Source organism: Pelodiscus sinensis, chromosome 4 (assembly GCF_049634645.1).
Source record: "Pelodiscus sinensis isolate JC-2024 chromosome 4, ASM4963464v1, whole genome shotgun sequence".
In the NCBI taxonomy this organism is placed as follows: domain Eukaryota; kingdom Metazoa; phylum Chordata; order Testudines; family Trionychidae; genus Pelodiscus; species Pelodiscus sinensis.
The window spans coordinates 82,639,739-82,662,575 of record NC_134714.1 but is presented as its reverse complement, the minus strand read 5'-3'; the positions used below and the strand labels follow the sequence as shown (position 1 = coordinate 82,662,575).

General features: G+C 44.6%; 1 protein-coding gene across 15 annotated transcripts in view; it reads right to left on the bottom strand.

Annotated features, from left to right (window-relative positions):
* The window catches only part of LOC102449934 (transmembrane protein 263-like), a 408,340-nt gene that overhangs the window by 330,023 nt on the left and 55,480 nt on the right, over window positions 1-22,837 (bottom strand). For 2 of the 15 annotated variants that reach the window (XM_075927550.1, XM_025185343.2), the window contains exon 1: window positions 20,544-20,701. The exons of 4 other annotated variants lie outside the window; for them this stretch is intronic. Coding sequence is in view for 2 of the 11 variants with exons in the window: in XM_006124497.3 (XP_006124559.2) it covers window positions 20,544-20,672 (129 nt within the window). In the remaining 9 variants the exon portion in view is untranslated. 9 more of the 15 variants (XM_025185344.2, XM_025185346.2, XR_012903539.1 and 6 more) reach the window with 8 other exon arrangements.

Sequence of the window (22,837 nt, the reverse complement as noted above, 5' to 3'; positions counted from 1 at the left end):
ACGAAGTGGGTAATAGCAATGGGGACTTGATTATTAGAAATATGAATAGGTGGGTTTGTGATGACCAGAAGAATCACATAGTGCCTTCCAGATACAAAAACTGCAGACCTCTCACGATATCTAGACATACTTATATGCACTACTAGATAAGAACTGGTGGTCATGCTACATGGAAGTTTCAATGACACAGGGAAAGATAGGAGAGAATTTCTGGAGGCCAAATTTAGACTGCTAGGTAAGAGATTGAAGTCCAGCATATCCGTGGTAATATTCTCTGAAATGCTTCCAATTCCACATGTAGGGCCAGTTCCGCAGGCAGAACTGCAGGTTCTCAATACATAAATGAGATAATGGTGTGAAAAGGAGGGGTTTACATTTATTAGGAACTGGGGAACCATCTGGGGAAAGAGGAAGCTATACAGGAAAGATGAGCTTCACCTGAATCAAAACAGGATCAGACTTCTGGCATGTAAAATTAAAAAGATGTCAGAGGGATTTTTAAATTATGGGCTCAGGAAAAGCTGACAGGCACAGAAAAGACATATCCCTTAGAGGAGGATTTAAAGGGGATGCTTACTATCCTAGTAAAGAGAAGAGATGAGAAGTTAATAAAATGCAGGTAGGAATTGAAGAGAAAAAATGAAAAAAGTCATACTCAATTACATCACCCAAAGGCAGGCAACTAAATACTGACAAATTTTATAAGTGCTTGCATACAAATGCAAAAAGTCTAAATACTAAGATGGGTGAAACTGAATGCTCGTTATTAAATGAGAATGTGGCTCTAAACAGATATCACAGAAAACTTGGTGGGAATGATGATAATAATGGGACATGGTTATACCAGGGTACAAAATACATAGGAATGACAGTGTAGGTCACACTGGTAGGGGAGTGACACTATATATAAAAGAAAGCATATAGTCAAATATATTAAGAATCTTAAAATTAATCAAACAGCACCATATAATTTCTATGGATATAAATTCCATGCTTGAATAAATAAGAGCATAAGAAGGAATATATTAACCATTTGAACAGGATGGTGACAGTGATTGTGTAATGCTCAGGCAGATTAGGGAGGCTACAAAAACTGACAACTTAATAATAATGTTTTCAGCTTTCCTCAGAGAGAGTGAGGACATGCCATCACAGCACAAGATGCAGAGTTAACATTTCTAAACACCATCTTCTTGGAGCAGCTAGTCCTTGAATCCACAAGGAGAGAAAATTCCTGTTTTAGTCCTAAGTGGCACACAGATCTGGTCAAAGAGGGTAAATGTAGCTGAACTGTTCAGTAGCAGCAATCATAACAATTTAATTTAACATCCATGTAGTAGGGAACATACCAAAACATGCACCATGATGGCATCTAATTTCAAGAAAGAAAATTACACAAAAATGGGAAGGCTGGTAAATGGAAATTGAGAGGTATGAAATGCCTGCAAGCTACTGTGGCAACCTTTTGAAAACACAATAATAGAGGGTCAAATTATAGGTATACAGTAGGAGGGCCAAAAATTGCCACGATACCTACACAAATAAGAGACAAAAAGACATTTCTTAAAAATTGGAAATCAAGTGCTTCTGAGGAAAATAAAAAGAAGCACACATTCTGGCAAGTCAAGACTAATTAGGTAGGCCAAAAGAGAATTAAGAACGACTAGGAAAAGACACAAAACTATCAGCAATTTTTTAAGTGCATCAACAGCAGGAAGTCTGCCAAAGAAGCAGTGGGCACTGGACAATCCAGGTGCTAAAGGAGCACTCAAGGAAGACAAGGCATTTGCAGAGAAACTAAATTAATTCTATGCATTGGTCTTCACTGCAGAGTATGGGAGGGAGATTCCCACATCTGAGCCATTTCTTTTTGGTGAAAAATCTGAGGAACTGTCTCAGATTTAGGGATCAACAGAAGAGCTCTTGGAAAAAAAACTGAGAATGAAACAGTAATAAGTCACCATGACCAGATGATACTCACTGGAGAGTCCTGAAGTAACTCAAACATGAAATTGCAAAATTAACAACTGGTTGCTTAAATTAGTATTTGTACCATATATTTGGCAGATGGGTAGCATACTGCCAATTATATAATAAATAAATAAATAAAAGGTTCCAGAGGTAATCCTGGCAATTACAAATTTGTATGCCTAATTTCAGTACCAGGCAAATTATTTAAAACTACAGCGAAGAAAATAATCATCAGACACATAGATGACATGTTGGGAAAGAATCAATGCGGCCTTTTCAGGTTTAAAACAAAGAAAAGTACTTAACACAATGCACAGTCAGCCTGTGGTGCTTATTGACAGGGGATGTTGTGAAGGCCAAAAGTATAACAGGGTTCAAAAAAGAATTTGATACATTCAGGGAGGATAGGTTGACCAATGGCTCTTAGCCAATGTTTCTAGACACAACTCAATGTTATGGGTGTCCCTAAACTTCTGTTAGACACTGGGACTGGATGACAGGAAATGGATCACTTGATAAATTGCCCTGTTTTGTTCATTACCTCTGAAGCATCTGGAGCCAGCCACCGACGAAAGACAGGATTTTAGGCTATACAGACTATTTGTCTGGCTCACTATAGCCATTCTTATGTTTTAATGTTCTTAAAAGAGATGGTAACCAATATAAAACAGTCTCCTTGGACCTGGAATAGGATCAGAGATCCCTAAATCTCAACATTCCTCCATCATCAGCAAGTATAATTTTGTAATTAACGCATACATCAAAAGGGGCTGAATTATTGCACAAGCAACTGAAATTTCTAAACTTTTGATTGATTGCTTGATTTAACAGCCTTAACATTCTTTTAACTTTTTTTTTTGTTTGCAATATTACAGGCAGTCCCCGAGTTACGCGGATCCGACTTACGTCGGATCCGCAGTTACGAACAGGGCACTTCCTCTCCCTGGTCTCGAGCAGACCAGGGAGAGGAAGCAAAGCGGCGGTGGAACGCGTGGCCAGCTGACAGCCCAGACGCGTCTGGGCTGTCAGCTGGCCGCGCGCTCCGCTCTGCTCCCCCCCCCCCGTCTGCAGACCAGGGGGAGGGGGAGCAGAGCGGAGCAGAGCAGAGCGGCGGAACGCGCAGCCAGCTGACAGCCCAGACGCGTCTGGGCTGTCAGCTGGCCGCGCGTTCCGCCGCTCTGCTTTACTCTGCTCCCCCTCCCCCTGGTCTGCAGACCTGGGGGACGGGGAGCAGAGCAGAGCAAAGCCGCGGAGCCCGAGGGCAGCAGGATAGCCACGGCACGTCTGGGCTGTCCCGCTGCCCCCGTGCTCCGCGGCTTTGCTCCGGACGCCTGTGGTACAGCAGCTGGGGCACTGCTGGTTGGTCCCGTAGCGCCGCTCTGGGTGCCACTGGACCAACCCAGCAGCTTCCCAGCTGCTCTGCCCCAGGTGTCCCCTAGTCAGCAGCTGCTGAAAATGACCAGAGGCTGACTACAGGAAGCCCCTGCCCCGGGCTTCCTGGAATCAGCCGCTGATCAGTTTCAGCAGCAGCTGACTTGGGGATGCCTGGGGTTCTTAAGTTGAATCTGTATGTAAGTCAGAACTGGCATCCAGATTCAGCCACTGTTGAAACTGATCAGTTTCAGCAGCGGCTGAATCTGGACACCAGTTCCGACTTACATACAGATTCAACTTAAGAACAAACCTACAGTCCCTATCTTGTACGTAACCCGGGGACTGCCTGTATTTCATTTCATGGAATGGCCTATCAGAGGAGGAATCTGCCCTACTGGTAGTAAAAATACAGACTTCAGCCTCCTGGATAACTAATTCAGCTATACAGATTCGAGACAGTAATACATCTGATTTAGCAGATAGTCCTAATAAGATTTGTGCTTAGGTACAGGAGGCAGGATGGGCCTCTGAGTCCATTAACTTTATACAAGGCTCACCCTTTCAATTGAGTGTTTGACTAACAGGATCTAAAAATTAGCCTTTTCCCTCCCAGGTGGCAAGGTGATTAATGGGGTAAGTAGGCTGCCCCCTTTCACCAGTTTTTTTTACACAGTGTCTGGTGGTTTTATGCCCTCAAACCAATATTCTTTAAGTGCAAAGAATTACATGCACTTACAGGAAATATACTGAGCAGCAATGTATATTATAAGATGTCACCACTGGAGCTGAACCAAAACATTAAATCAAAAACTTTTTCCACCAAAAAAAAACAAAAAACAACAAAAAAAAAATGCAGATTTGGGTAGACCAAAACTTTTTGCAAATGCATGTCTATTTTAGTGAATTACTTTGGTTTTCATAGATTACATGTCCTGAAGAGAATAGTGGGAGCATCTTGTCTCATCTCCTGTATAATTTTGGCCCTACCAAATTCATGACCAAAAAATGTGTCATGGACCATGAAATCAGATCTCCCCCTATGAAATCTAGCGATTGTAGGGGACAGAGATGGGCGCAGCAGGGGCTGTGACCCATACGTTAATCTTCAGCTGCTAGACTTGGCAGGGCTGGGGTGAGAAGACACATCCTCTTCCTCTGCACTCCTAATTGTCGTCAGGTGTGGGCATGAGATCCACTGCCAGAAATCTTCCCCAGCTACACAGAACTCCATATCTGGGACTTCCAGCTCACAGAGGTCAGGCTGGTAATCTTATGATCCTTCCTCCCTCTGTCACTCACTCTCCCCACTCTCACTCACTCAGTTTCAGTGGGCTGGTGCAGGGGGTTGGAGTGTCAGATGGGGCAAGGGCTCTGGCATGGAGCCAAGGATGAGGGATTTGGGGTGCAGAAGGGGGCTCCAAGCTGAGGGCAGAGCTAAGGGGTTCTGAGTATGGAGGGAACTCTGGGAAGGGATAGAGGATTGAGGAGTGGGGAGGTGGGAGGACTCTGTCTGGGGGTACAGACTTTGGGGTGGGGTGAGGATGGGGAAGTTGGGGTGTAGGAGTGTGTTCCAGATTGGGATCAAAGGGCAGGAAGGGGACCAAGCTGGGGCAGAGGGTTGGAACATGGAGTGGGGTGGATGGGCACAGGATCCAGGCAGCACTTATCTCAAGCAGCTCCCAGAAGCAGCAGCATCTCCCTCTCTGGCTCTCATGCAGACATGCAGCAAAGCAGCTCTGTATGCTGCACTGTCTGCAGGCACCACCTCCACAGCTCCCACTGGCTGCAGTTCCCAGCCAATGGGAGCCTCAGAGTTGGTCCTAGTGGCAGGTGCAGTATGTGGCACCACCTTGCTGCCTCTACATGTAGAAGCCTGAGAGGGGACATGCCACTGTTTTTGAGTCACACAGAGCCATGGCAGGGAGAAAGCCTGCCTTAGTCCCTCTGCATCGCTGACCAGACTTCTAACAGCCTGGTTGGCAGTTCTGACCAGAGCTGCCTTCTCAGTTGGATATTCCAGGCAAAAAACTGAACACATGGCAAGCTTATGCAACAGCTTTACCACCCACCTATGACCTCCTTTTGGGTAAGGATCTCTGGAGTTAAAACACCATGACATTTCAGATGTAAATGCCTGAATTGTTAAACTGACTATTGTTAAAATCCTGCGACCATGAAATTGACCAAAATGGACCATGAATTTGGTATAACAGTCCACAGAATTTTTCCAGAATAATTCCCAGAGCATAGCTGCTAGTGGTGCCACCTTTATAAATTTTAGCCCAACAGGGATTTGGAGACCCAGATTCAAGTTTCCCACGGGGGCAATGGAACTTGAACTCAGGGCTCTACACTTCCAGGTGAATATCCTAACCACCAAACTAGAGGGTATTCTAAGTGGGTCTTTTTCAGTCTTTCCTGTTCAATCCATTCTACTTTTCTGAAGTACTGTAATTGAATCCCCATTTGGGGAAGGAGGAGGAGCAAAAAATGATTCTATAGCCCAGGAGTTAGGGAACTACCCAGGCGGGAGACAAAGAAGAGGTGGGCCCGGGTTCCAGTCCTTGCACCAGTGAACAGCTAACTATGTATACAAAGTGGAATCACTTCAACAGAAGAATCTTAATGAGAATGTAGCATCACCTAGGGGTCAGGGCACTCACCAGGGGGAAAAGGAGTCTGACCTGGCTTCAAATCCCTACTTCAAAGCAGGGATTTGCAACAGGGTCTCCCAGGATTTAGCAGAAGTGTTTGACAAAACAGTCATGATTTTGTCACTACCTAACAGACATTCAGTTGCCCTTTGCACAGGAGTAAGTTGGAGTAATCACTGACTTCAAAAACTAAAATCCAAGGAATTCACAGACCATATTAAATGTAGTATTTTAACTTTGAAAAAGGTTTAAGAAGTAGAACATTAGTCCTAGATTCCCAGCCAAATTCCAGTTTTGGCAGTTACCGTATCTTCTCTTACTTAAAGCATCAAGTTTCCTTGCTCCATCTTATTTGTTACCTTGTCCCATGAGATTCTTCATGCTTTCTCAAATGCTGCTTGTTGTGCTTAGAACCCATTCCTTTTGATGCTCACAAAGCTGCCCCTTCTTTCAGGCAAAAATGTCTTCTTAAAAATCTTTGTGATCACACCTTCTTGTGTCAAGTTTCATCATTCTGACTAAACCCCTCCTCTTCCCTCTGGCAAATTCAGGCCTGGTATACTATAGGCTCAACTCCACTGTAGTAAATGGATTTGTCCTCACTACTGCCAAAGCAGAATGTAATCTTCCATATACCATTTCACTTGTAAGCTCCCCAGATCAGGGACAATTATCTTCCTCTATATTCAAACAGCACTAAAACACAATGTTGGTCCTCCACTCGACATATAAAACTCTTGTGCAATGTACTGCTAAGCAACTACTCATTGGACCTACACACTGGACCCCAGTCATCTAGGTTTAAGAATGTTCCTTGATGGAGATTGTGTTTTTAATTTCACAAAACAAGGTTCTGTTGTAACGAGAGCTTCTGCATCAGGCTTGAGCCCAATGAGAATTTGAACTGCAGTTATAATTCCCTTGCGTACACAATAGGTGTACAGAAATAGAAATGCTGAATGTGGCATTTAATTTTTTTTTTTTTTTTTTTTTTTTTTTGCAAGTCATGGGACACTGACAAGTCAACAGCACAAAACACTATACAGCCCTGGATATCTCAACACCAGAAAGATGGCAAAACAAATTATGATCTTTTTTTTTTTTTTAAAACCAATGTATTGCCTAAGTTAGTTATGTGACAGTATTGTTGTAGCCATGATGGAACCAGAATATTAGAGACAGAAGTTGGATGAGGTAATACCTTTTATTAAACACTACTATTGGTGAGAGAGGCACAGTTTTGAGCCACAGAAATTCTGGTCTAGGAAAGGTACTCAGAGTATAATAGCTAAAAGATTAGTTAGCTTTGCATAAGTAGTTAGCGAATACTGTGTGATCCTTCAAGGTAGAGTAGCTAATTAACACCACTGCTTAGGACCAAAAAGGAGTGGGGGACTAATGTGTTTGGTAAATCCAGTATCGGTCTTCAGTCCATGTTTTTTAGTGTTTAGCTATGTTATGAATTTAAGCTCCCAGGCTCATCTTTTGAACCTGTTGTGCAGGTTTCTTTTGACAGATCAGCTATAGAGTCACTGCTCTGTGAGAACACACATGATATGGTGATTTTGTCTTATTTTCCTAAGCAAGTTCTTTCTAGAGTGTAGTAATTGCTTGGCTTTACCCATATAGTTGCTATTGGGGCATTTAATGCAGTTGAGGAGGTATACTGAACATTGTGACAGGCAGCGGTGGATATAGGGCAGGACAAGTGGGGAAGCTGCCCCGGGCTTCAATAGGCCCCGCGCACACACTACTACCTGTCGGCTGTGGCCGTGGCTCATGCGCAAAATTGTGCTGCCCCGGGCCCCACAAAACTCTCATCCGCCCTTGGTGGTAGGCATGTGTAGGATCCTGAAAGATGTGTTGTTGAGGGTATTGCTCATTGTTGTGGTGGTGATGTCAGCAGATTTTGCATCCATTATTCTGGCAGGGTTTGATGCCTATTACTGGATTATATATTACTTGAAATTCAGATGGGTCATTTAACCTTGAAAAATTGTGACCTGCTCAGATGCAATAGCAATGAGGGTTATATAGGTACCTCAGACAGACATTGCTCCCTCCAAAAGTTTCCTTTTGACCTGATATTTTCCATATACAGTAATTACTCGTTTAACATGTGCCCGCTTAACATGTTTCCACAATAGCACAATTTTTTTAGGGAACTTTTTCGAATAACACGACCGTCCCCAAAGTAATGTGAAAATAATCAAGAGGCTGACTACTTCACACGGTGGCATAAGTTGGTGAAAACAGTGGCAATACTCGTAAGTGGATGAATTCACATGGTCACAGCATTCCTCCACTCACTCATGTGTTTATCTTTGTGTTTTAATGAACTGTGGTGACTTGTGTTGCTAGATATTGAATGTTGACGTTGATGACCCAGCACCAACAAAAAATTGACTTTGCTACCACCACCTGAAACGCAACCCCCAGCTTTTCCATTTTTTAATGGGAAAATTGACCCCACATAGCACGTTTTCACTTAGCACAAACATTTTCAGAAACGCAATCTATAGTGTTAAATGAGGAATTACTGTATTACCATGGCCAAAAGGTGAATGGCCATGAAAACACTGGACCACAATCCATTGAGCTATTTGGCTTTAAGGGTTAAAAAGGAGAAATGAAATTTGAAAAATTGAATGGCTTTCACTGCTTTTTTAAAACATTCTAAAAGGTACATTTCATTTTAAAAACTTGCAGCTTGGCAGACACAGAGTACTCAATGATTCGTAGGAACTTTGCTCCATTTGAATAAATGAAATTAGACATGATGAAATACTGCACGAGTGTAGTGCTTCATTTTCCTAATGAAATCAGCAAGTGCCAGTCCTGTAAGAGACTGAGAGGTATGCACAAGAGAAGAAATTCAACTGAACTAGTTCAATTTTCACTTAAAGATATGAGCCTTTATTCAAATGTCATTTCCTCAGCTATGGTAGAGTCTCGTGATAAAGTCCTCAGCCCACTGAAGTAAATGGCAAAACTTCCATTGGTTTCAATGGGGCCACAATTTCTCTCTCAGTAACTCAAGGAAGCCACACTGAGGGAAAGTTAACAACACTGGACATATATGGCTGACTTTTGAAATACCTGATTTCTGTGCATGTAATTAGTTGTGCTCCTGACATGCTCCCCCAAAAAATAACATTCAACCAATACTTTTTTGAACCACATTTACTATAGGAAAGCATGAAAATACACACATTAAGGCAACAATTTAACAGAGTACTTAACACACATGCCTAAGTTTAAGCATATGAGCAATTTTAGTGAAGCAACACTTAAATACCTCCCTGAATTGGGGTTTAAGTAACTAACAACAACATGGACTGCTATTTTTATTACACAAAAAGCACTGGTGTTTTTCATGGCTGGATGTTTATTCCTGATGGGAGTAAATTAAACAGACTTTTGTAAAGAGTTTTCTGGATACTTTTGACCCCAAATCTGAAGTCTTCATTTGGTGAGTTCATTTTTAAGAGGATTAAATGTGCACAAATGGTAGACTCAGAGCTTTTCAGATGGAGGATGTATTTATCTATAGAACAAGTACATTAGTGGCACTGCAAGGTTCATCAATGCTGCACCCCACCAATGGGCCTCAATCCAACCTACAAGGACCACTTCTGACTGTAAAGAAAGTTTATTTCAATGGCCTACTGAATTTTTCCCCCCTTGTGCTAAAACTAACATCTGTGCTGGTGGGCTATGTGAGGAAGACCCAATTCATTGGAAAGTAGACACCAACAATTTATTACACCCAAGCCATTGTTAGACAGTGATAACTTTTGATCACTACTAATCCAGGTGAGATTAGACCTGTTGGCCTAGGAATGAAACATTCATAGAATCAAAAGATTAGGGTTGGAAGAGTCCTCAGGAGGTCATCCAATCCAATCCCCTGCTCAAAGCAGGACCAACCCTAACTAAATCACCCAGCCAGGGCTTTGTCAAGCTTGGCCTTAAAAACTTGAAGGATGGAGATTCCAACATCTCCCTCAGCTATCCATTCAAGGGCTTTCTGAAAAGCCCAGTGAGCTCTCCTGGACTTCTTCCCCTCTCATATTAACCTCAATGGGATTCTGCCAATCAGTTCCCCTAGAGAGTCAAAATCTACTTTTCTGAAGTCCAAGGTCCGTGTTCTGCCACTCTGTTTTCTTCCTTTCATCACAATCCTGAACTTGACCATCTCATGGTCACTGCTATCCATGCTGCCACCTACTTCTATTTTGCCTACCAATTCTTCCCTGTTTGTGAGCAGTAGGTCAAGAGGAGCATAACCTCTGGTTGGTTCCTCCAGCACTCACACCAGGAAGTTGTCCCCAACACTCTCAAAAACTTCCTGGATTATCTGTGCGCTGCTCTATTGCTCTCCCAGCAGATGTCAGGGTGATTGAAGTCCCCTATGAGAACCAGGGTCTGGGATCTAGAAACTTCTGTTAATTGTCTGAAGAAAGCTTTGTTTACCTCATCCTCCTGCTCTGGTGGTCTATAGCAGATGCCCACCATAACACCATCCTTTCTGCTGTTGCATTTAATCTTAACGTAAAGACTCTCAACAGGCTTTTCTCCAGTTTCATACTGGAGCTCTTAGCAATCATACCGCTCTTATATACTGAAGGGTATGCATGTGTTCATTTTAAACAAAATGTGGTTTGGAAAGTAGGTATGCATAAAGAAGCATGCTATGGCTCACCACCCTAGCAACAGCCTAGAAAAGGCCAAGGGGAGGGGGTGAACTCAACATGTGGAATGAAGAAGTACAAGCATGTGACAAACAAAGCCATATATGGAAAGGTTGAATCTGATTGGTTTAGAAGTTTGTGTTATGTAACCTGTAACCATGTGCTATAAAACAGCAAGGGGAGGGGCTCCTTGCTCAAGAGGCTCTGGCTGATTTTAGTACCAGGGGCTCTCCCTTTGTGCACTTTGAATAAAGTATTGAATTGGGCAGAATCAAGGGTCTTCGATTCGATTCAGCACCTGACTCTCTGGGAACCGCAAAATCCCAACATATACAGTGCAACGACTCCACCTTTTCTTCCTTGCCTGGCCTTTGTGGATCATTTATACCCATCCATGACAGTGTTCAAGTCATGCTCCAGCCACGTGAGTTACTCCACCAAGTCTCTGTTATTCCAATCACATCATAGTTCTTTGTCTGTGCCAGGACTTCCAGTTCTTCCTATTTGTTTGCCAGGCTTCTTGTGTTTGCGTACAGGCATCTAAGATAATTAGCCAATTGCCCTACTTTCTCAATAGGGAACAGGAGGCCTCCTCCTGTTGCAACCTCTTCCATGAGTGGCAGGTATAAGAGGCAAGGGAAGGCAATGCCATCCCAAACTGCCCAGCTGATCCTGCCCACACACTGCCCCCAAACAGCTCCCACCATTCAGCATGGCTCACACAGTCTCCTAGAGCTGCTTGGGCTTCAGCCCTGCCAAGGCTGGAGCAGCCTGCCCTCCTGAGACTGGGGAAAGCTGGGGCAGTGCCCGCCCCTGTAGTGGGGATAGACAGGGACTTTCCTCTGCCAGCCTTAGGTTCACCCACTGCCCATTACTTACTCCTAGTGTTACTTTTCTAATAGCCAACCTAAGTTTCCCTCCTGTCTGCAGCTGAAGCCCATTATGAGAATGTCATCATGTAGAATTGTGTCAGATGCCTACTAAAAATCTCACATCAACTGCTTCTCCCATCCACTAGGCCAGTAACTCTGGCAAAGGAGGAAATAAGGTTCATTTGACATGATTTGGTCTTACCAAACCCATGCTAATTATCACACATAAGTCCATTACCTAAGTGCTTACAAATTGATTGTTTAATTATTTGTTCTAGTATCTTTCCAGGTATTGAAGTTAGACTCATTGGTCTATAATCCCACAGGTCCTCTTTGTTCCCCTTTTTTCAAAGGCAGATCGTATGTTTGCCCTGGTCCAGTCTTCTTGGACCTCATCTACCTTCCATGAGTTTTTGAATATAATTGCTAACAGACGGCAACGGCCAGCTCCTAAAATACTACTGTTGCGGGAGTCCAGATTTCACACAGACTGCCCAGTCAAAAAAAGGACCCTGGTGTCTGCGGTCAGTTCCACCAATCAAGCAATTAATCAGTCGACAGGAGTAGTGACAGGCTCCCTGTCTGCTGTGGCTCTGCACAGCTTCCGGAAGCAGCCACATGTCTCCCCTGGGTTTCCTTCATGTAAGGGGCAGCCACTGACGCTTCCTACTCTGCCTCTGCCCCAAGTACCAGCTCCGGATTTCCTATGGCTGTGGTTCTCAGCCAATGGGAGATGCAGGACAGCACCTGCTGACAGGACAGTGCACAGAGCCACTTAGCCACGACGCTACAGAAGAGTTGGAGAGGGAACATAATGCTGCTTCCAAGAGCTACCTGATGTAAACACTGCTGAGAGCCTGAGCCCTTGTGCCCTAATATTCAGGCCTGATCCCCTCCCACCTTCCAAATCATTTGATCACAGACTGGAGCATCTTTCTGCACTCCAAACTCCCCATCCCTGGGCCCAGCCCAGAGCCCTCAGCCCCCCTCTCATATCCCACCCACTGCCCAAGCCCAGAGTAGTGATGTAAAATCCTGTTTAATTAGTTAACTGATTAAACCTTATGTTCAGCCAGTTATCTGATTACACAGAGGCAGGCAGAGGCTGCTCTGACTGGCCTAGAGCACTCCTGCCCATGGTGGGCTCCATGGGGCTGGAGCAGCCCCCATCAATTAACCATAACCAGTAAGCATCACCTGGTAAGGTGATGAGCCATTTACATCCCTAGCCCAGAGCCACCTCCTACACTCTGAACTCCTCATTTCTGGCCCCATTCCAGAACCCACATCCCTAGATAGAGCCTGCAACCCAACCCTCTGAACCAGCCTGGTGAAATGAGTAAGTGAGGGGAAAGCAAGCAACAGATGAAGGGGGGGTGGAGCGAGCAAAGTGCAGGGCAAGGATGTTTCAGTTGTGTAACTAGAAAGTTGGCAACCCTATTAAATATCTTATAATGAATTTCATCAGGCCTTGCCAACTTGAATACATCTATATATTCTTTAACTTGTTCTTTTCCCATTTTTACTTTCATTCCTTCCTCCTTGTTAATATTGCATTGAATTCATCACCAGATGGAGAAAAGCGGCTCACTCTGAAAAGAATTCTTTTCTTGAGAAACATGACGAGAGCTGTATAAATCACTCTGCAGACAAGTAATTTATCCATTAACAGTGCTGATTTTAAAATGACTTTAAATAAACAACACGCACATTTCTCAAAAAAGATTTTCTTTTTTAGAAGTTACACTGTTCCCCTTATGGCAGTTGCTCACATTTTTACTGAGCAGCTCTGAGTTTCACATCATCTCTGTTTGAACAAGTGAAGGTAAATGGCAAATTATAGAAGACAAATGATATTTCCTTATAAGCTAACTGAATGCAGGGTTCACATTTATTGAAGCTTATTGTAAAGACATGCCACCTTGCAAAATCTCAGATGATAATGTTTATTAAACTGGGATACTGCATTGGCTCCTTTGCAGTTCTCAGTGTATTCCTGCTGTAGTGAGACATTTTTCTTTTTTAAGAAGCAAACATAACCTATAGTTCATAACAGGAAATAAAATAAGCTTGCGAATTCTGTTTGGTTTGGACAGTCAATCTTGGGTAAAACAAACCCTTAGCCTTCTTGATTAATGGAGCAGGGTTAAGAAAAGACTCGTGCATCTGTCATGGTACACTGGCAGAGCAAAGCCAATTCCACCTTTCCCATGAAACTGTTTACAAACACAACCAGATAGCAATGAAGCCTTCTGAACTCATTTACTTTAGACAGTATTGCCTCCACACCCATTCTTATCAGAAACTATGAGTGAATTCTGCCAGTTTCCAGCATGCTGGAGTTCAGCTGGAATGATAGGGAAAGAAAAATCTTTAATGTTTGTAATCAAACTTCTGTGGGATATAAATTAATTTCTGTCCTACTGATCAACAGAATAGTTGCTCCTTGACTAACTTTCATTTAAATGGCCAAGAAACCAGCTCTAGTAGGCAGGATTAATTACAGTAAACTTCTGATAATCCGGCATCTTTAGGACCCAGGGGGTGCCGGATTATCAGATATGCTGGACTATCAGAAGGGGGGGCCTATGAGGGGTCTGGAGTGGGGTGGGAGGAGAGGCCACCTCAGACCCCTCATAGCCCCCCCTTACGATAGTCCGGCTCTGCCCCAGGCATCCCTGATTCAGCCACTGCTGGTCAGTTTCAGCAGCAGCTGAATCGGGGATGCCTGCAATAGAGCAGCTGGGGTGCTGCTGGGTTGGTCCCGTAGCGCCGAGGGGCGGCGCTACAGCACCAACCCAGCAGCACTCCAGCTGCTCTTGGGGACACCAGGGACAGAGCAGCTGGGGTACTGCCCGGTTGGTCCCGTAGCACTGCCCCTCGGGGCTGCGGGACCAACCCGGCAGCACCCCAGCTGCTCTGCCCCAGGGGTCCCCGATTCAGCCGCTGCTGAAACAGATCGGCAGCTGATTCCAGGAAGCCCGGGGCAGAGCTGCTCTGCCCGGGGCTTCCTGGAATCAGCTGCTGATCTGTTTCTGCAGCGGCTGACTTGGGGACCCCTGAGGCAGAGCAGCTGGGGTACTGCCAGGTTGGTCCCACACCCCCGAGGGGCAGTGCTACGGGACCAACCCGGCAGCACCCCAGCTGCTTTGCCCCACGCGTCGGGATTCAGCCGCTGCTGAAACTGACCAGCAGCACCCGGTGCTGCCGGATTGGTCCTGTAGCGCTGCCCCTCGGCGCTGTGGGACCAACCCAGCAGCACCCCAGCTGCTCTGCCCCAGGAGTCCCCAAGATCAGCTGGTGTGCTGCCAGGTTGGTCCCGCAGCCCCGAGGGGCAGTGCTACGGGACCAACCCGGCAGCACCCCAGCTGCTCTGCTCCCGGCTTCCCTGATTCAGCTGCTGGTCAGTTTCAGCAGCAGCTGAATGGGGGAAGCCTGTCCGGCTGCCCCAGCACTTCCGGGTTCCTGATGGTGCCGGACCATCAGGAGTCCCGGAGCATTGGATGCCAGACTAATGGAGTTTTACTGTATATAGAAGCCATTGAGAGGGGCTTAGTACACATACAATATTTTGTGATCCACAGAAACCTCCCACATAAAGAGAATCATTTACTAAATGGAACAGTTATGTAGGAATCTAGAAGAAAATATTTAAAATAAACTTGGTCTGGAGATGAAAAGTAAAAAAAAAAGTTTTTTTAAAAAGAATAGGTACGGTTACTTGTTCAAAGAAAACCAGAATCTGGCTTTTTGCTGTTAGTCAAGAAGTTAACAACCCAAATTTAAAGACAAACAAGTTATTTTTATTACCCCATAACACACATATACCACAATGGGACCTGAGCCATGTAGAGAGATTCATGTCCCAGGTTCCCTGCTATGCTCCAGGTTAACAGGGTGGTTAGACTTGTGGCGCAAGCACCATGTGAACATTAAGCCAGCAACAAGTACAATAAAATCAAAGCCTCAGTGTAGAGACCTGCAGAGGGCAATCTCTCTCTGTCCACAGGGAGGGCAAAGGTGGTGAGGTCTCTCTAGGTACCTCCAGAGTGAAAATGATTGCTTGGAACTCCCTACTATCTATGTATGTAAGAGCTACTATTTGTGAAATGCTAGCACAGGCTGAACTTCTCTAATCCAGAACTGTGTCATCCAAAAACATCCGTCATCCAAAATGATTTTAGTTAGCTGGATATCCGCTTTTCACGGGTGTGGCCAAGTTTGTAACCATGCCATAAAGTTTGTTTACAGCCACCAATACTGGCTCTCAGTGTACTGTGCTGTTATTTAGCTCTATTTTGCCCCTAAATGTCCTCTAACAGCAGAGTAAGCAGTGGAAGTGTTGGTAATGATACTAGACAATATTGACCTCCACTGATCCAGAAAATTTTCTTGTTTGGAACCAGCAAGGTTCTGAAGGTTCCTGACTACAGAGGTTCAACCTGTATAGAGCAAGAAAGGACATTTGCAAGCACTAGTAAGTAATGGGAAAGCCTATGAAAACAGCATTGTGTGGTAGATGCTCCTGGTGTAAGTTTTTCCAATATGTCTGGCTTGTTAATAAACCAGGAGGGAAAGATATTGTTTATAGAACTTTACTCTTATATGACGTAGCTGAGGTCTGACCTGGCACATGTAATTAATACATGGGGGGGAGGCCTCATTCTCTGAGAAAATAAGATTAGCGAGGTAAATAAATTATCAGGCTGAAAACACAATATTTGTGCTAAGTAAGAGAAGTAAAGACAAAAAAAAAAAGGCTAAAAAGACAAAATACTTGAGACTGTTAAGATAAGAGGGAGAACACCCAGAGGAATATTTGCTATGAACTAGACAACAAGGAACAAAGTAAGTTAGGAATGTAGAGACAAGGTAAAGTGGATGTTGAACCATAGACAGTGGGCACTGCACAGGAACTGGTTCCTCGAGTCCTGCGTAGCTACAAGATTATGTATCTGCATCCATATCCACAAAAATGAACCGTGGATAACCGCATCGACATCCGCAGATGAAGATACCCACAGATGCAAAGGGATATCCACAAATTTGCAGTGTTCTAGATACAAAATTTGTATCCTCATCCATATCCGAAAAAGTGAGCCACAGATATAAAACAGATATATGCAGATTTGCGGAGCTCTACTGGTTCCTGCAAAGAAACCATCCCAATCCAAAACATGGATAATGCAATATATACAATGTATATGAAGAGTGTGTTTATGTAAGTTTGAAGCTGTGATGTACCCTGCATCCTAACTTGCTATGGTTTGATTTTAATCAGCTGAGCATAGCACTGAGACCAATCTCACAATCAATAAGAAACTTCTGAGAACTCACCTATCAGGGAAAGGACCTGTGCTAAAACAATACTAATAATCTTGGTACAGGCATACATGATAATCGATCAGGTTACAAGAGAACCACTCCCCACCTGAGGGTACTTGTAAGTGCAACACAAATTTCAGACATACCCTGTACTGCTTTTTGGGATGAGCTCACATGAGATAGCCATGAGCATTCTCACCAAAGTGCAGTAAAGAGTACAGGTGACTTAAGTGGAGACAGGAAAAATGTAGAACCAGTAACAGGAAAATCAGGAATATTATATTTCTTCTTTGTTCAAGGAAAAAATGGCTGCAGGAAATCTTTTCATTTTCAGCCTCAGATGAATGTGCTATTTTGCAAGGATTTCATTGATTTTTTGTTTAGTTTTTAAAGAAAACTTGTCCAGATGCATTAAACTGTTTAATTACATGTGCTTGGAGTGGATTTTTGGTTATTCCATGCTACCACAGTGTTCTTCTTTGCCTGAATTAAGAAATATTCAGTGAAAGAAAAATCCTTTAATGTCAGAGGATGAAAAAACCTGAACAAATTACACAAACCGGCCAATAGCAAAATATCTTTCAAAAGACTGTGTATGTGGTAAAAAGAATTAGGCTAAAACATCATTTCTGCATAATTTAACAAATGCATTCAATCTCATCGGATATGCTTACTGCAAAAGACGTTCTTACTGGTTGCATCTAGACTGGCAAGTTTTTCGGCAAAAGCAATAGCTTTTACGGAAAAACTTGCCAGCGGTCTACACTGGTCGCTTGAATTTCCACAAGAACACTGACGATCTCATGTAAGATTGTCAGTGTTCTTGCAGAAATACTATGCTGCTCCCATTTAGGCAAAAGCCCTCTTGGGCAAATGCTTTTGCGCAAGAGGGCCAGTGTAGACAACGCGATATTGTTTTGCACAAAAAAGCCCCGATCACGAGAATGGCAATCGGGGCTTTCTTGCACAAAACCGCGTCTAGATTGGCACGGACGCTTTTCCGCAAAAAGTGCTTTTGCGGAAAAGCATCCATGCCAATCTAGATGCTTTTTTCCGCAAATGCTTTTAACAGAAAAACTTTTCCATTAAAAGCATTTGCGGAAAATCATGCCAGTCTAGACATATCCACTGTGTGTATCAGTCATAACTTCTGACTTTAGGGATTAAAATATGTCTTCATTGCTTGTTTCCCTCTTTTGAACTGTTAGCAGTACTGATTCTGCAGGACTAAACTTATGTATCAGGATAATTATCAATAGTGTTCTAATCAGTGACACCTGTACACCACCATAAATGGCACAAGTGTCCCTGAGGGATGCACTGAGAAAAATGGGATGAACTGGATACATCAGTTGAAATACAAGATCTGAATAGTTACTTACATTGCATTAGTGGCTAATCCCCCATTGTCCTAGGTACTGCACAAACTCAGGAATAAATAGTCCCATGTTCAAACAGTTTACACCCTAATTTGGCCAACAGCTTTTATTGCTGATCAAGATGCATGAGAAGATGAGAACTATGTGTGATGCCAGACTGAGTCTCCAGATATGATAGTTAGGAAAGTCAATTCTGCTTGTAAATAGAGTAAACCATATGCAAAGTCATTAAGGGTACATATACACAGCAACATTATTTCGAAATAACTAGCATTATTTTCAAATAACTTAGTCTGCATCTTCACAGCAGGAAGTTATTTCGAAATAATGTCAAAATACTGTCAAGCTGAAGGACTTCTTACTCCGACTCCTAGAACTCTCATTGTACGAGGAGTAAGGGAAGTTGGAGGAAGAGTGCCTTATTTCAAAATAAGTGCTGTGTAGATGCTCCCAATTTCAAAACAAGCTATTTCGAAATAAGCTACACAATTGACGTAGTTCAATTTGCGTAGCTTATTTAAAAATAAGCCCTGCTGTGTAGACTTGCCCTAAGAGATAATGAACATGAAACCCACAATGATATTTTTAGTCACTCTTCACAGTACTGTGAAGGTAATGTTTTCAAATCAGAACTGATACAATGCTGTTTTTACAACCCAGACAACTCTACTGCCTGCCTTGGCAACTGCAAGTATACAGAAAGTGAAATTGGCATGACTCTGGTTAGCTCATTGCTACTAAGAGCCCTAGGACATCTGTGAAACTGACAAGAACAGTGTCAATTTCATTCTCCCTGTTTGGAATGGCTGGGGCAGCAACAACAGGTGTAGGCACTGGAGCTATCCCTGGAGGTGGAAAACTTAAAAAAAAACAAAACAAAAAACAAAAAACCATGAAAGTTGTAAAAATTGCCCACACAACTCTTTGCAGGAGGTACTAAGGAAAGCAGAGATGTCCTTCTCCAGGGAAATAGCAACTAGGAAAGGCATAAAGAAGCAAAGACAAACTTTATTTGACCTTCCACATAGTCCTGTTTCAGTGAAGAGTGTAAACCAAATCAATCTTCCTTGCTTCCACACGAGGCTGTAACCTTGTTCAAGAGGCAACATTATATACAAAAAAAATATACACAACCAATGGAACACATCATAACAAACTAGAGGGTTCCAGAAACCATAATTTCTATAGCATCCAATAGAAGTACCTCTGCTCTTATGCATTTGCAAACAGAATTGCCAAATGAAATAGTAACTGACAACCAAAAAGAAAGACAGCAATAGATACTTTCAAGTCTTTTAGCCATTTGCTGCCATATTATCTTAGACTGATCTTCTCCAAGGACATAAGATAAGCATAACCAAGTTTGGCCAGTTGCTCATATGGGTTACTCACAGGGAAAAAGAAAATCAAGCATGCTACAAAAAACTACACTAGTCATTTAAGCTCCTGAATCAATACCGATTTAGCATTGTCTTAGAAGAACTGTGGTGGCAAGGACTGGTCTCAAGAGAACTTTTAAAGATGAGTCATAAGGATGAAAGCCTGACCACTTGTTGAAGATTCCATCTTTCAAAAATCAGGGATCCCACTTCCATACTATGTTGGGTTTTATTTTGCCTTCCTTACATTTTCCTGCAATGTCAAATGAAAGAATTCTTTCTTTTCTGTTCTAAACTGTTGGGTAGCATCGACCGCTGAGCAGAGTTTAAGAGCAGTTTAAGTCCCTCCCAAAAGGGGCTCTCACACATTCCCATAGCAGGGGATGTGACCCAAGTACACCTGTTTCTCAAAAAGTCTGACAAGCTTCTTCAAATGGAAGGCAGAGAGTGGGCAAGAAGAGATGAATTAAAGCCCAGCGAAAGGGAGGCTACAACCTGGAGACCGTGAGCTTCAGGAGGCAAGACCCGAGTCTGTACCTGCATGTGGCGCAGCAAGAGCAGCAGACCCGGGTGCTCCACGAAAGAGCCCCGCGCGCAGCTGAAACACTTTTCAGCCCACTCCGCTCCTACGCGCCCCGGCCGGATTAGCGGCAATTACAATACATTGATTGCACCGGGCAGCCGCCTCCCAGCTGTCAGCGCCCTGCCCATCCCTCGCTCCGGAGATCAGGCACAAGCGAGCTCCTAACGCCACTCACCAGCGGCACCCGGCGGAGGGAGGGCCCCCGGCTCCCCAGCCTGCCCTGCGCCCCGCTGCAGCTGGCCGGCCGGCAACGAATCCCCCGCGCGCCGGCCAAGGGGGCGGCGACACCCCCGCTCCGTGCCCCCCACTCACCTTCATGCCGGCGCGCGGGGCGGGTGGAGCGCGGCAGCGCACAGAGCGGGACGCGACAGCTCCGGGGTCCCCGGCGCCTGCTGTCCGATGTAAACACACAGCGGGGAGAGGGGCGGGACAGAGTGCCATAGCAACCCCGACCGGAACCGGAAACGCACCCGCCCGGCAGGCTGCCCGGGGCCGCCATCTTGGTGGGCTGTAGAATTGGCGCGGTGCTTCGAACACTTGTGTCTCGCGCAGCTTCTTCCACGCACTGGCCCCTGGGCGGCCCCTTGCCGGCGCGTGGGCCCCGCCCCTGCTGGGAGTGACCAGCCCCCGCCCCAAGTCCTTCCCCCTCTCTCATGGCACCTTTGGGGATGCGCCTCCCGCTCATCAGCCACCGCTTCTCTTGGCCCCTTCTGTTCTGGGGCACATCAGCTTCCCGTCCTTCCCCTCCCCGCGGCGAGGGAGCATGTCTGGTGCGGGGTGGTGCAGGGGGATTTGCATTAAGGGCACTGGAGGTAGCTGGCACTGGAGTGTGTCCCTCAGCAACCGTCCCTGGCCCTCTGCCTTCCTGTCCAGCTGCCTCTGTCGCTCAGCAATAACAACAGGATGTAGGATCTTTCTGAGTCCCAGTGGGAGCCTCTCGAATTCGTGGCTACATGCTCCTCGGGGCCAGTGGGGTTTTGAGAGGTGCTATCCCACAGAAGTTGGGCATGGTAAACTGTGTTTTACTCTTGGCAATAGGTACGCCTCAGGCAGTCCCTTTTCAAAGTATTTCACAAACTTTAAGTACAGACAGTTTGCCACACTGCATCATACCAATGGACCATCTAGCCTGGTATCCTGTATTCTATTTTGGTTTAGGGATTTGGCTGGAATTAGTGAGCAGACAAAGGGGGAGATTGGGGAAGCAATAGGGTAGTGGGGAGGTGCGGGACATAGGCGGAGTATGGGTAGGGCCACAGGCTGGGGCGCTTGCTTCCCCAAGCAGCATGTGGACACCGAACAAAAACATAGCTCTGTGCTGGCCCACTAGCCAATAAGTAGTGACGTACAAATCTGTTTTAGGCCCTTGCCTCAGAACACAATGTATTGGTTTATAGAAAACTGTAAACTCCAAAACAAAGCAATGTCTGTCCAACAAGGGCTGCATTCCACTAGGACTTTCCTCTTGTCTCTCTGTCACTGGAATGAGGATATACTCTTCCCTTAAATCCCTGTGATAATCAGGGAGGCTTTTCTGGTTCTTTTACCCTATCACAAGTTCCTACATTAACAAGTTTACACTTATTGGCCCAGATCCTACAAATCTGTGATTAACTTTGTCAAGCCCATGTGAATAATTCTGGTGACATTAACAGTATCTCTTACCTACCTAGGATTTCTCATAGTTTTAGCTTAGTGGCTAGAAAGAAATAAGCCCCATATGTTTCCAATTTTGTTAACTAAACAAATAAAAAAAACACCTCTTCAAACGAACTAAATACAAATAAAATAAATTTTCTCATAGTTCACCAGCAGAGCACAATGGCTGCTCAGTGTTGCTCCTGGCCTCCTGCCAGACTTCTCTACTTAAGGGAGGATTTTGTGGCAATCTCTCCCAGGCCCACTGATGGAGAATTGGGAGGAGGCAAAAGGGTGCAATTTCCCAGAGGTCTGGGCATTTTAAAGGGCCCAGCGCTCTTGCGCTGCCATGACAGTGGCTGAGGCTGGGAGTCTTGGCCCGTTTAAATCGTTCGCGTGGCTGCAGGGTTCCTAGGCACATGCAGGGTGTTACCAGCTTGGTGAAAGCAGCCAAGTGGGCATGTGGAAGCCCTGGTCATGCCACAAGAGCACACCCAGCAGCATGGACCAGAAGCAGTTTGCCACCAGACACTTTGCTTAGCTGCACATCCACTAGTACAGCTGCTTGCAACTTCCACTGACCGCACTTTGCTGTTCCAGACCAATCATAGAATATTAGGACTGGAAGGGACCTCGAGAAGTCATTGAGTCCAGTGCCCTGCCCTCATGGCAGGACCAAATACTGTCTAGACCAACCCTGAGAGACATTTATCTAACCTACTCTTAAATATCTCCAGAGATGGGGATTCCACAACCTCCCTGGGCAATTTATTCCAGTGTTTGACTACTCTGACAGTTAGGAACTTTTTCCTAATGTCCAACTTAAACCTCCCTTGCTGCAGTTTAAGCCCATTGCTTCTTGTTCTATCCCCAGAGGCCAAGATGAACAAGTTTTCTCCCTCCTCCTTATGACACCCTTTTAGATACCTGAAAACTGCTATCATGTCCCCCCTCAATCTTCTCTTTTC